This window comes from Onychomys torridus, unplaced genomic scaffold (assembly GCF_903995425.1).
Source record: "Onychomys torridus unplaced genomic scaffold, mOncTor1.1, whole genome shotgun sequence".
Lineage (NCBI taxonomy): Eukaryota > Metazoa > Chordata > Mammalia > Rodentia > Cricetidae > Onychomys > Onychomys torridus.
The window spans coordinates 1-13674 of NW_023412120.1; the positions used below are offsets into that span (position 1 = coordinate 1).

The following is a 13674-nucleotide window of genomic DNA, read 5'->3' on the forward strand; positions in this document are numbered from 1 at the left end:
CCCGAGATTTTCCAATCGCTCTGCCATTTCCACCCCAGGATTCACTGCCTTTGATTGGCAGGATAAGTTTTATCAGAGAGAGGCCATCACTTTGCAATGGCAGGAATACCCAAGTGTTGTGGCAAAAGTCAGAACCCAGCACACACAGCCAGAGCCATGCTGTCAAAACACAACTGGACAGACATCTTTCTTCCCCACCAACACTGGACAGTATCATCACAGAGCATCTTAGAGAGCAACATGCTCGCTGCAAGAACCCCATTGCCACCTGTCCACCTTTTTCTCTCTTTACTCCTCACCAGTGCCCTGAGCCAAAACAGAGGAGGCAAGCCCCAACAAACTTTACCTCAAGGCTAAACTGCAGGGCATGGTTTCCAAAATATGGAGGTATAGATGGAGGAGGCTTTGATAGGCATCTTATCTTTAGCCGATTTCATCCTATTTCAGTGTTCCCGGAAGCTCATGAAGATGAGAGTGGCTTGACATGTTGTGCATTCTCAGCCCTGGAGCGGTTCCTGATGCTTGGGAACTGTAGAGGGCAGCTGAAGCTCTACAACGTATTTAGTGGACAGGAAGAGGCCAGCTATAACTGTCACAACTCAGCCATCACACACCTTGAACCTTCCAGGGATGGGTCCTTACTTCTGACATCTGCCACTTGGGGCCAGCCTTTGTCTGCACTTTGGGGGATGAGGTCAGTATTTGATATGAAGCATTCCTTCACAGAAGATCATTATGTTGAGTTCAGTAAGTACTCTCAGGATCAGGTCATAGGCACAAAAGGAGACATGGCCCATGTTTATGATATTGAGACTGGCACCAAGATGTTGACTCTGTTTAACCCAGATCTTGCCAACAACTACAAGAGGAACTGTGCCACCTTTAATCCTACAGACGATCTTGTCTTAAATGATGGGGTCCTCTGGGATGTCTGCTCTGCACAGGCCATCCACAAGTTTGACAAGTTCAACAGGAATATCAGTGGTGTTTTCCATCCCAATGGGCTGGAGGTCATCATCAATACAGAGATTTGGGACCTTCGAACTTTCCATCTTTTACACACAGTTCCTTCTCTGGATCAATGTCGTGTGGTGTTTAACTACACAGGGACAGTGATGTATGGAGCAATGTTGCAGGCAGATGATGAAGATGACTTCTTGGAAGAGAGGACGAAAAGCCCCTTTGGGTCATCCTTCCGAACATTTAATGCAACTGATTACAAACCTATAGCAACTATTGATGTGAAACGGAATATCTTTGACCTGGGTAGAGACACCAAAGACTGCTATCTTGCTGTCATTGAGAATCAAGGCAGTATGGATGCCCCTAACATGGACACAGTATGCAGGCTTTATGAAGTGGGCAGGCAGCGTCTGGCAGAGGAAGAAGATGAAGAGGAGGACTCAGAAGAGGAAGAACAGGAGGAAGAGAGTGAAGATGATGGCACAGATGATGTAGAGAACTTGGACACTGACCAGTGGCAAGATGCAGAAATGGAGGAGGCTGACAACAGTGAGAACGCTATGCAGGATGGGGACAATGTCCTCTCTCCCTCTGATGAGGAGCTAGCAAGCCTAGAGGAGGGAGAGGAGGGGGAAGAGGAAGACTCTGATGCAGAGGAGGAAGAGGAAGTGATTCTGGTGGAGGACAGCTCAGACCACTCTGATTGGGAAGATGACATCTTCTTCTCTCTGAATGAGTGATGTGCCAGTGCTCTCTTGCAAGAAAATCTTGCTAGTGAGAGGAACTGAAAGAATGGATTCACAAAACCTGCCTTTTGCTGTCCCCTGGACTGTGTCTTAAGGAATTGTATTCCCTGCATTTGAGGATGATTAGAGTCTCCCTGGAACCTGAGGTCCCTTCTGAAAACAATAACAACACAAAATAAAATGAGTAAGAAAGACTCCAGGGACAACTTCCTAGTTTGCATCTCCTACTTTCAGGATGGCGAAGTCTTCCTGCAGTAAAAAACAATCATGTCTGTGGTGATTTCACAATATACCTGTTTGTATAATATTCTTTAGTTAAAGAATAAAAAAAATTGTTTATAATAAAACTTTAAAAGGAAAAAAGCATCAAGCATTTGTGACTGAAGGTAATAACTTCTTTCCACCAGTCTATCCCTGCACTTCATTCTGTTTTCCTTTGTGGCAGAGCAGGATTAGTAGCCAAAACCTGCTACTGAGAAGATGCCTAACTCCCTCCCTTCGTGGCCGGAGAGGAGTTGTGTGGACCTTGGTTTTTTGGAGTTGAGAGCGTTAGGGGTATAAAGTCACTCCCTCTCTGTAATTCAGGTTTTCAAAAGTCTTTATTTCTTTCCCTTTCTTCCCAACGTGGAAATTACAAATCAAGGTCTTTTTCTTTAATGTAATATGTGCTTATTTAAAAAAAACAAAATAATCTACATCTCTGTCTTTGTTAACAAGAATTCTAGATCAGAAGCTTATGGTCAAAAGCAATTGAAGAGTTGATCTGACTTCTGAAGCCTCATTCCTCAAGCAGGCAGAAGGCCATCTTGCTGGGAGATTTAGCCTGCAAAGCAACAGAGTTTGGTCAGAAATAAGCAGAGTATGAGCCATTGGAAACAAGTGCTATCTTTCTTCAGATTCAATGAACAGAGTGCCTGGGGGTAAACTTAGGTCCTCTGCAAATTTATGCTTCTCCCTGTCACAACATAGTCTTGTCCCAAATCCCCAAGATGGGGTCTGTATGGCCTTCACATCCCCATTAAATTGTGTACCCTAAAAAAAACTTATCTGGGGCTCAGAGAACAGAAGAGCCAGTAGATTAGACAGAGGTCAGAAAATGGTGGCACCCAAGACTTTAACACTCTCACTTTGGAGGCAGAGGTCAAGGCCACAAAGTGAACAGCCAGGCATGGTGACACACACCTTTAATCCCAGTTCTTGAGATCACTAGTCTTGCTTGGGAAAGACACACAGCTTTAATCCCAGAAAGTGACCTCAGGCAGCAGACAGATATATAAGAATGAGGACCAGGAACTAGAGGCACTTCAGCTGAGTTCCTTTCGGGTCATGACTCAGAATCTTTCTACCCTCTGAAGCTTCGTGGAAATAGGATTTGATCAGGAGTTGTGGATGTGAGGTTAGCTTGTCTTGTCTTATTCCTCTGATCTCTCAGTTCTTCACCCAAATATATGGTTTTGAATGTTATTTTGTTTTGGTTTTTTTAGGCAAGGTTTCTCTGTGTCGCTTTGCTGCCTTTTCTGTAATACACTCTGTCTCCCTGGCTGGCCACAAACACACAGAGATCTGCCTGACTCTACCGTAGGAGTGGGACATCCCATCCTGGACCTTTTTAGATTCCTATTACAGGGCAGTGTGGAGAGCAAGATGGCCGAAAGGACAGCTGGGCCTGGTGGCTCCAAAATGGGATCAGGAAGGAAACAGTCCACCAGCCCTGCTGACAACTACCATCTGGCCTGGAAGAGGACTCTACAAGTTGTTATGAGTTCCTTGCTGACAGAGGCAGGATTTGAGAGCTCTGAGAATGCATCTGTGGAAACACTGACAGAGATACTACAGAGTTAGATCTCAGATGTCCAGAGAAGTGCCAAGTCTTACTGTGAGCACACAGCCAGGACACAGCCCACACTGTGGGATGTCTTTGTCACACTGGTTGAAATGAGGTTCAATGTTGATACCCTTCCTGGTTATGCAAAACAGTTTCATAGGGAGTCATAGGTGCACCTCTGGTTACCAATCAGCCATGGACACCCAATGCCCTCACTGCAGTGCAGAACAGACCCCACCCACCACACATCTCCAGCCATTTCCCTGAGATTCTGGATCCCCACACCTACATCAACACTCCCACATACCTTGAACCAGTGTCTGACTACCAGGTCCTGAGAGAAAAGTTTGCATCTCAGCAGCGAGATGTGGAGCAAGCACTCACCTGCTTCATGGCCAGGACAGGCAAGACCCAGAGTCTTTTCAAGGATGATGTCAGCACTTTTCCATTGATTGCTACAAATCCTTTCACCATCCCCTACCTCAAAGCCTTGCTTCCCCCTGTTCTGTAGAACCAGCAGATGGAGGATACAGACACAGAGGACATCTCTCTTCCTATTAGCACCAAGGATTCCAGAACTGAGAAGAACACCTCCTTGTCTGGCAGCTGGAACAGAGAGGCAATCTTCATGGATAACCCCCATGTGCAGCCTGAGAAGAATCCCAAGATCTGCAGGAAGTCCCTCTGCTGAGATGAGATGGAAACTGCCCTGGAAGATGGAAGACACTGCTTTCCTTGGGGCGTGCAATCAGAGAGAAGAAGATGGTCAGGTCCTTTTGGCCCTACCATTGCTGGGTCATTTTAGTAACAGCCTTCTATGAAGACAACCTGTTTTGCCAACAGGCCAGGGGACCACTAGTGACTTCCTTTTTAAATCACTGGACTTGATTCCTTTGAACCTTGAAGGGCCTGGGAAGGCAGCAATAAAAAAAGGGTACTCTGCACTGTGCCTTACTTGCTGGCAGACTACTGCCAAGTATATCTTCAGGCCACCTGGATCCCACTCAATGACCCATAAAAATCATGAATTTGATTTCTCGGCCCGGATCTCTTTCTCACTTCTCTCTATATCTGGGCCCCAAAATCCCTGATGAGCTGATGACTTTGTCACTCTCATGTTAGAAAAAAGCCTATACTGCAAATTTCATCTAGACCTGGCAGAAGATAGGTTCCATGTGTTAGCAAATCAGACAACAGCTATAAGAGTAACCTTGAATCTCTGACCAGCATTTGATAAGAGTTGACAGCAGCAGGAATCATCCCCCTTGGAACATGGGCCTTGGAGCACCCTTCTGGGAACTTCTGGGAGCGACAGTCTGACCAGACCCTGAAATTATAATTAGTTCTCCCAGGACATGGTAGAGGAGGCATAGATTACAAGCACCAGGAAGATGGCTTAGTATGTGGGGGTGGGACTTTTTTGAGGGCTAGGCTTTTTTGAGAACTATTACTAATGTTTGAAAGACACATTCCCACTCACTGGAGGGAGTCTGCTGAGAGTGTCCTGCTGAATCTATGCATTTGTCAAGAATCAAGGTGAATCTGCCTGTCTCCACCTACCTGGAGAGAAGATGCCATCCCTCATTTTCTCCACTAATCGTGAATCCTGCCTCAAGGAAGATAATGGGCTAGCTGGCTGGATTTGAAAAGAGTAATTTAAAAACCAAATGTAGTGCATTGGTGGTGCACGCCTTTAATCCCAGCACCGGGGATGCAGAGGCTGGTGGATCTCTGTGAGTTTGAGGCCAGCCTGGGCTACAAAGTAAGTTCCAGGAAAGGCACAAAGCTACACAGAGAAACCCTGTCTCGAAAAACCAAAAAAGAACCCCACCAAAAAAACCCAAATGCTAGGAAATGTAGTGGGTAGCCATCCCAGCCTTGGCCTAGAAGTTCCAACTCCCATTGAGGCTTTAGTAATTGTCACGCCCTCAAGATGGGGCTGAGGGAGGAAACCAAAGACCCAGGATTGAAAAGAGAGGTCTCTCTTGGTTCTGGGATCCTGGATGCTGGAGGTAGACCAAGAAGAGTTCTCCAGATAACATCACCAGACTGTGCCATACCTTTGACAGACCCTACAACCTATCCATTCATTTGTAAGGTATCCCCCCAAATAAACCTCTCTTTTAACTACATGGAGTGGCCTGAATAATTACACCAATATCTGGCACCCAACGTGGGGCACGAACCCATAACCCTGAGATTAAGATTCTCATGCTCTATCGACTGAGGTAGCTGTGCTCTCCTTTCTGGACAAGCAGGACACAAGGATAGCGACCACTGTACTTTGCCAAGATAGGGTAAGATGGTCTTTCAGAATTCCTGCTTCTTAAAATGGTCTGTCAGATATTCTAGGCCTGTATCCAATTTGAATGCACCAATGATGCTGAGAAATATTAGGTGACTGTCCAGGCTGCCAGCTGTCTCTGTTTACTCTTGCAAGCCTCCTAAAAGTTGCTTGCATCCCTCTCCCATTTCTCAGGTATTATTATATTCTTTCTCAGGTCTTTGATGAGGTTGAATACTAGCAGTTACAGTTACAACTTAGTATATATACATATATAATCTCTTAGATAGAATATATTAAGTATTAGACTCAGGTTTTTTAGGATAGGACACCTTTTGGAATGGTCTTTGTAACATGCCACCTACCCACGCTCTAGAATTCCCTGGATTTTAGTATGTGTTTTTTGCTTGATATTGTTTGCATTTATTATAATTCCAACTTATCTAGGTCATTATCCCTCATTACTCCTGGACAATATTTGATAAGCTTTTCTTTGTATATGGTCTTGTATTAGGTTAGAACCTTCTTATTTAGACAAAAGGGGGAGATGTAGTGGGTAGCCATCCCAGCCTTGGCCTGGAAGTTCCAAGCCCCATTGAGGCTTCAGTAATGGTCATGCCCACAAGACAGGGCTGAGGGAGGAAGCTGAAGATCCAGGATCAAAAAGAGAGGTCTCTCTTGGTTCTGCAACCCTGGATGCTGGAGATAGACCAAACAGAGTTCTCCAGAGAACACCGCTAGACTGAGCCATACCTTTGCCAGACCCTACAACCAATCCCTTCACTTTTAAGTTATCCCACAAAACAAAGGTCCCTTTTAACTACATGGAGTGGGTACAGGTAGACATTAACATCCAGAGGATCAGTCCTTCCATGGATTGAAATGATGAGCCAGTGTTAAATTTTCTATCCATACTCCAAGTTGGCTGCGGCTTCTCCTCATCCTCATTTCACTCTCTCACCCCACCCCCATGTGTGTTTTAGAGACAGGTTCTTGCTCTGTAGCTCAGGCTGTCCCAGAAGTCACTGTGTATCCCAGGCTCAGTGATTCTCTTGCCATGTGCTATGATTACAGGTGTGAGACATCAAGTCTGGCTTCCAGTAATCAGGCAGGGAGGCTCTGCCTTCCTTGCTGCTCTCTGGAGACTTTGGTCCCTTGCCTGGAGGAAAACAGCACTGTGGCTAGAACCCAGGGAATGACTAGGAACAGTGAGAAAGTGAGCTTCCTTTGCTCTGGTCCAGACAAGAATGTTCTCATGGTGACTCACAACTTCCAGATCAGAAAAGAAAGAATGTCTGTGTGGATTTGGAGAAACTATGATATACTTGGCAACTCATGGCTCAGTCACTTGAAATCTAGTCCCCAGGTCAGACAGGAGGTAGCACACCTTGCTGTTCCCAATGCTTCTAGTCATTATGTCTGTAATCCTCACCATTATCATGGTCTGAAGCCTACACCTGTTGAGCATGTTGTGTGAGGTGGGAGTGGGAGGGCCTGCTGCTGCCCCTGACCTCAGAAATGCACCACTGTGCCTTCTCTTAGAGAGATGCTGGGACAGTGACCTGAATCGGGTTGTGTTGACATGTATAATTCTCAATGTAAACCTATATATTTCAATTTTTTATTAGTTGGGAGAGTCTTCTCAGAGGAATAATAAAGTGTGATTTATCAAAAGCACCACTTCTGTTACAGAGAGGGTTTTTTTTTTCTATTTAATTTCTCACTCCCTACTTCCCCTCACCCCAAGTACAAAATGACACATGGTCTGAAAGGACAGAATTTGGCAAGGTGCTGTGTCTAGTCTGTAAATCTAAAAGAACTGATCCTCAGAGGCCATATGCAGTTTCCAATTTCCTATGTCAGAAGAATTCTGTACAATGAAGAGTCTGAGAACAGTGAGCCAATAGGATGCTGGATTTCAATTTAACTGGCCTCCCCTAAATCAGTTCCTAGAGCTTTTTTCCTAGACACGTACTCATTACACTCAAGTCTGTTCTGTTCCAGGTTTATACAATGAGACTGAAGACAGATTCCTTTAACTTCTACTAGCAAAGATACTTCACTAATCTATTCTCATTTAGACTCATGGGAATTCAAAAGTTTTTTACATGGTTAAGAAACTTACCTTAAAGATGCCCAAGGGATCCTAGATACAACATCCCTCATTTCTAAACAGTTGCCACTAGATTTGCAAAGTTAAGGATGTGTTTATACACCGTAGTTGCATGTTAATATAGAACTGAATCCCCAAAGACAAAGTCATCCTTGGCAAGATGCTTCAATGCTGGAGTCTGGGGTCTTTCTGGGGAGAGCAGGACAGGCCATCTGAAACTATCATGAACTATGTGTGTAAACATTCTAGAGCACATACTCTGGACCACATGAAGCTTCCCTGTGCAGGCAATCTCATCACCACTGATTCTATGATGAGGTGCTTTCATCCATCAATTTATATGTTGCCAAGTCTGGCCAGAAGAATAAAATCTCCTAGAGAAGCCTCATATTAAGAATGCCAACTAGCTTCTGTTCAGGAGGTAACTCTGCCTCAGCCCCCGTACCACCCCTCTGTCTCCAAACCCTGCCTCATCTCAGAAAGCTTCTTGCATAGATGCTCAAGACCACATCTACAGGTTAAACTACCCCTTGGAGATGGCCATGTAGTTTTTCAGTCTCCTCAGGACCAAAAAGTCATCCCTGTGAATTTTACCCATTAAATCTGGACTTTTAATTTTGTTTTGTTTTGTTTTTGAGACAGTTTGTCTCTGTAAGCTTTGTAGCCTGTCCTGGAACTCACTCAATACAGCAGGCTGCTCTGTAACTCTGAAATCCGCCTGGCTCTGCCTCCCAAGTGCTGGGATTAAAGGCGTGCACTCCAAACACCTAGCATTCTAATTCCATTGGATTTGGATTACTCTACCAGTGGAAAGATGAAAAGGCTTAATATCAGGGTATAGAAACCTTTCAGCTTGCAACATGGCACATACAACACAAGCTTCATCCCTACAGTCCACCATTCCTCATCAGGTTCATCCTGTTTGGTTTCACAGCAGGAATATGGATGAGTATAGATCAGAGAATTGGAAACACTAGCTATATACCATAAGAAAAATATCTCTAGATTTGCATCAGCACTGTACTTCAGACAAGAAAATGTTGGTTAGTCTTGTCCTACAGCCACAGTGGCCTAGTAGCCATAGACAGTGGGATTCCACTCCAGACTTGGAGCCAAACTCTTCAGCATGGGAGAAAAAGAGGATGGAGAAAGTATGCATCACAGGGACAGAAGATTGCAGTTAGCCTCATATTTTCAAGTGCAAGAGAGTGGCAGACTGGAAAGACTCCTTGTCCATTGCTTGCTGTAGCAGGAATCTTAAAAGTACTCACCAGTCCTTCATCTGATCTTGTTTCCTCAGACTGGATGGCTCTCAGCTGAACTGTGCTGCTCCAAAGCCTCAAAGCTTGACCAGCCATATGATTCTAGTTTCGGGTCCTCATGCCTTGTATTCCTTTCTGTTTTCTACCATCACTCACTGGGATTAAACACATGAGTCACCACACCTGGTTGTTTCCAATGTGTCCTTGAACTCACAGAGATCCAGAAGGATTTGTATCTCTGAAATCTTAGGATTAAAGGTGTGAGTGCCACCAGTTTCTAGCCTCTGTGTATACTGGCTGTCTGTTGTCTGATCCCAGAAAAATTTATTAGGGTGCACAATATTTTGGGGAAACCCACTACTGCATTTCCCCTTCTTTGTCTAAAATTTAAAAAAAAGCTTATAACTAATACAAGAAAAGCTATCCAATAAGTATATACAATATATACAGTCAAAAATTACATGAATGATGTCTAGTCCATTAACACAGGACAGATTCAGTTTATAAACTGCATTATATATATTTTGATAAAGTCCAGGCCAGTAATATTTGATAAACTCAGACAAAACAACTTTCATTACTTATCTTATTTAAACCAGTAGTTCCTCTTAAATGTAGATTCAGTAGTCTACCTTTTTTTATAGCTTCCCCCTTTTTCTTTTTAGAGTAGATTTAATTATCTACCATATATCCTATCATTTCTTCATGTTATTTCTCAGAGTAGATTCATCGATCTACCTCATATCTATATTCATTTTTCTTTTTCTTTTAATAAAATAACCTCTGAATATAATCTCCTTGTTCAGCATTTTTCCTGACCATTAACAATTAACAACTTGTACCCAACCATTGTGAACAATGACAATATCCAAAACTCATTAAAGGACCAAAAACCTCCCATCTCACCTCTTGGGAATGTGGGCATTGTTTTCTTAAAATTACTTGCTGCTCTCTGGGGGTGAAGACATCTTTAGGAAATTCCTGAAAAGAAAATTTTTGGGTTAAGTGTCAAGTCTTGTGTCATTTGTCCAGTCTCTGCATAATGGGATAATGCAGAGCTTGTCACAAGTCCTTCTTGGAGTAGTCTGTCAGGCTGGATCATGTCAGCTAGCCATATCAAAATTGTCCTAAGCAGTTTGCAGGCCAAAGTCAATCTTTTGGTGGTGTTCATCAGCTTAATGGCTTTACCATAGTCCATGTGGAATCATTGTTGTGGGATCCTGTCATCTTTTTGACTATTTCAAAGTCACTGTTAGGTATGGTCATGGTTCCTTGCAGACTTTTTTTTTTTTTTCCTCCTCTGTGGTTTGGAGTAATCACAATCTGATAAATGTCTGTCTCTTCTTCTGTAGAAGAGAAAATCTTCACAACAATTTCCCCCCACCATTTGTCTTGCCAAAGTTTTCCAAACTGACCTTTGCCAATGCAAAGCTCCCAGAACTCTGATTGGGAAGATGACATCATCATATCTCTGAATGAGTGATGTGGCAGTGCTCTCTTGCAAGAAAATCTTGGTAGTGAGAGAAATTGAGTGAATGGATTCCCAAAGCCTGCCTTTTGCTGTCCCCTGGACTGTGTCTTAAGGAACTATATGCCCGGCATTTGAGGACTATGATTAGAGTCTCCCTGGAACCTGAGGTCCCTTCTGAAAATAATAACAACACAAAATAAAATGACTAAGAAAGACTCCAGGGACTACTTCCTAGTTTGTATCTCTTACTCTTAGGATGGACACAGGTTTGTTCAAGGGAACAAACAGACATGTCAATGGATAATTCACAATGTAGTTTTTTAAAACAATAAGAAATAGTTTTTGATAAAACTTTAAAAGGAAAAAAACGCATCAAGCATTTATAACTGAGTGTATCAACTTCATTCAACCCATTTTTCCCTGTACTTCATTTTAATTGGAAGAAAATGATGTCTAAAGAACCTGATAGAGTCATTTTCACATAGCTATTTAAATAAAGAGGAAAAATGTGGTGTCTCAAATCAATAAGAATTAAGAATATTTCATTATGAATATAATATCCAATATTTAAACTATTTGGTTGACTCAAGTTGATCTGTTTTCCCTTGTGCCAGAGCAGGAATAGAAGGCAAGGACTACTACTGGGAAGATGCCTAACTCCTTCCCTTGGTGGCCAGTAGGAGTTGTGTGGACCTTGGTTTTGTGGAGTTGAGAACTTTATGGGTATAAAGTCACTCCCTCTCTGTAATTCAGTTTTCCAAAAGTCTTCATTTCCTTCCCTTCCTTCCTGATGTAGAAATTACAAATCAAAGGTCTTTATCATTAATGTAAAGAAATTACATTATTTAAATTATTTAAAATTATTTTAAACAATACAAAATAAACTACATGTCTGTCTTTGTTAAAAAAATATTCTAGTTCAGAAGCTTATGTTCCAAAGCCATTGTAGAGTTGTATTGACTTCTGAAGCCTCATTCCTCAAGGAGGCAGAAGGCCATCTTGCTGGGAGATTATCCTGCAAAGCAACAGAGTTTGGTCAGCTAATGAGCAGAGTTTGAGCCCCTGGAAACAAGTGCCAGCTTGCTGCAGATTCAAGGAACAGAGAGCTGGGGGGTTACCTTGGGTCCCTCTGGAAATTTGAGGTTCTTCCTGTCAAAACACAGTCCTGTCCCAAATATCCAAGATGGGGTCTGGATTGCCTACACATCAACAATTAATTGAGTACCCTAATAAAACTTATCTGGGGGTCAGAGACCAGAACAGCCACTAGACAGAGGTCAGAAAATGGGGGCACCCAGGCCTTAAACATGATCACTTTGAAGGCAGAGAGAGGTCAAGGCCACAAAGAGAACAGCCAGGCCTGGTGACACACACCTTTAATCCCAGCTCTTGAGATCACTTGTCTTGCATCGGAAAGACACACACCTTTAATCCCAGGAAGTGACCTCAGGCAGCAGAGAGGTATATAAGAATGAACACCAGGAACCAGAGGCAGTTGAGCTGAGTTCCATTCATGTCTTCACTCAGAATCTGTCACTGTCTGAAGCTTCGTGGAAATAGGATTTGATCAGGAGTTGTGGATGTGAGGTTAGCTGTGGCTTGTCGTATTCCTCTGATCACTCAGTTCTTCACCCAAATATATGGTTTCGAATTTTTTTGTTTTGTTTTGTTTTGTTTTCGAGGCAAGGTTTCTTTGTGTAGCTTTGTTGCCTTTTCTGTAATACACTCTGTCTCCCAGGCTGGCCTCAAATTCACAGAGATCTGCCTGACTCTACCGTAGGAGTGGGACATCACCTCCTGGCCCTTTTAAGATTCCCTATTACAGGGCAGTATGGAGAGCAAGATGGCCAAAAGAAAAGCTGGGCCTGGTGGCTCCAGAATGAGATCAGGAAGGAAACAGTCCACTAACACTGCTGATAACTACCATCTGGCCTGGAAGAGGACTCTGCAAGTGGTTATGAGTTCCTTGCTGACAGAGGCAGGATTTGAGAGCTCTGAGAAAGCATCTGTAGAAACACTAACAGAGATATTACAGAGCTACATCTCAGAAGTCTGGAGAAGTGCCAAGTCTTTCTGTGAACACACCAGCCAGGTCCCAGCCCACACTGTGGGATATCTTGGTCACACTGGTTGAAATGGGGTTCAATGTGAACACTCTTCCTGCTTATGCAAAAGGGTCTCAGAGGATGGTCATCACTGCACCTCTGGTGACCAATCAGCCAGTGACACCCAAGGCTCTCAGTGCAGGGGACAACAGACCCCACCCACCACATATCCACAACCATTTCCAGGAGTTTCCGGATCCCCACACCTACATCAAAACTCCCACATACCTTGAACCAGTGTCGGACAACCAGGTCCTGAGTGAGAGGGCTGCATCTCAGAGGCGAGATGTGGAGCAAGCACTCACCTGCTTCATGGCCAGGACAGGCAAGCCCCAGAGTCTTTTCAAGGATGATTTCAGCACTTTCCACGTGATTGCCTCCAGAACTCTCACCATCCCCTACCTCACAGCCTTGCTTCCCCCTTGAGCTGGAGATCCAGCAGATGGAGGAGACAGACACTGAGAACATTCCTCTTCCTATCAGCATCAAGAATTCCAGGGCTGAGAAGGAGAACTCCTCCATGTCTGGCAGCTGGAACAGAGAAGAGAGCATCATGGATAACCCCTATGTGCAGCCTGTGAAGAAGCCCAAGATCTGCAGGAAGTCCCTCTGCTGAGCTGAGATGGAAACTGCCCTGGAAGGGGGAAGACCCTGCTTTCCTGAGGGTGTGCAATCAGAGAGAAGGTCACGTCATTTGGGCCCTACCATTGCTGCATCATTTTAGTAGCAGCCTTCTATGAAGACAACCTGTTTTGCCAACAGGCCAGGGGACCACTAGTGCCTTCCTTGATTAAATCACTGGACTTGATTCCTTTGATCCCTGAAAGATCTGGTAAGGCCGAAGTAAGAAAATTGTCCTCTGCCTTGTGCTTTGACTTGTTGGCAGGCTACTGCTTAGTGTTTTC

At 43.9% G+C, this 13674-nt stretch overlaps 1 protein-coding gene and 2 pseudogenes across 1 annotated transcript; all 3 read left to right on the forward strand.

The window, feature by feature from the left end:
• Positions 1–29: 29 nt before the first annotated feature.
• On the forward strand, positions 30–1703 carry LOC118575508 (DDB1- and CUL4-associated factor 1-like; the record flags this gene model as incomplete). Its single annotated transcript, XM_036176030.1, has 1 exon — positions 30–1703. A coding segment is annotated over one exon (1674 nt), but the record flags the coding sequence as incomplete, so codon positions are not given.
• A 1650-nt stretch (positions 1704–3353) lies between these two features.
• Positions 3354–4225, forward strand: LOC118575509 (annotated as a pseudogene).
• Positions 4226–12507: 8282 nt separating this feature from the next.
• On the forward strand, positions 12508–13385 carry LOC118575510 (annotated as a pseudogene).
• The last annotated feature ends 289 nt before the right edge of the window (positions 13386–13674 follow it).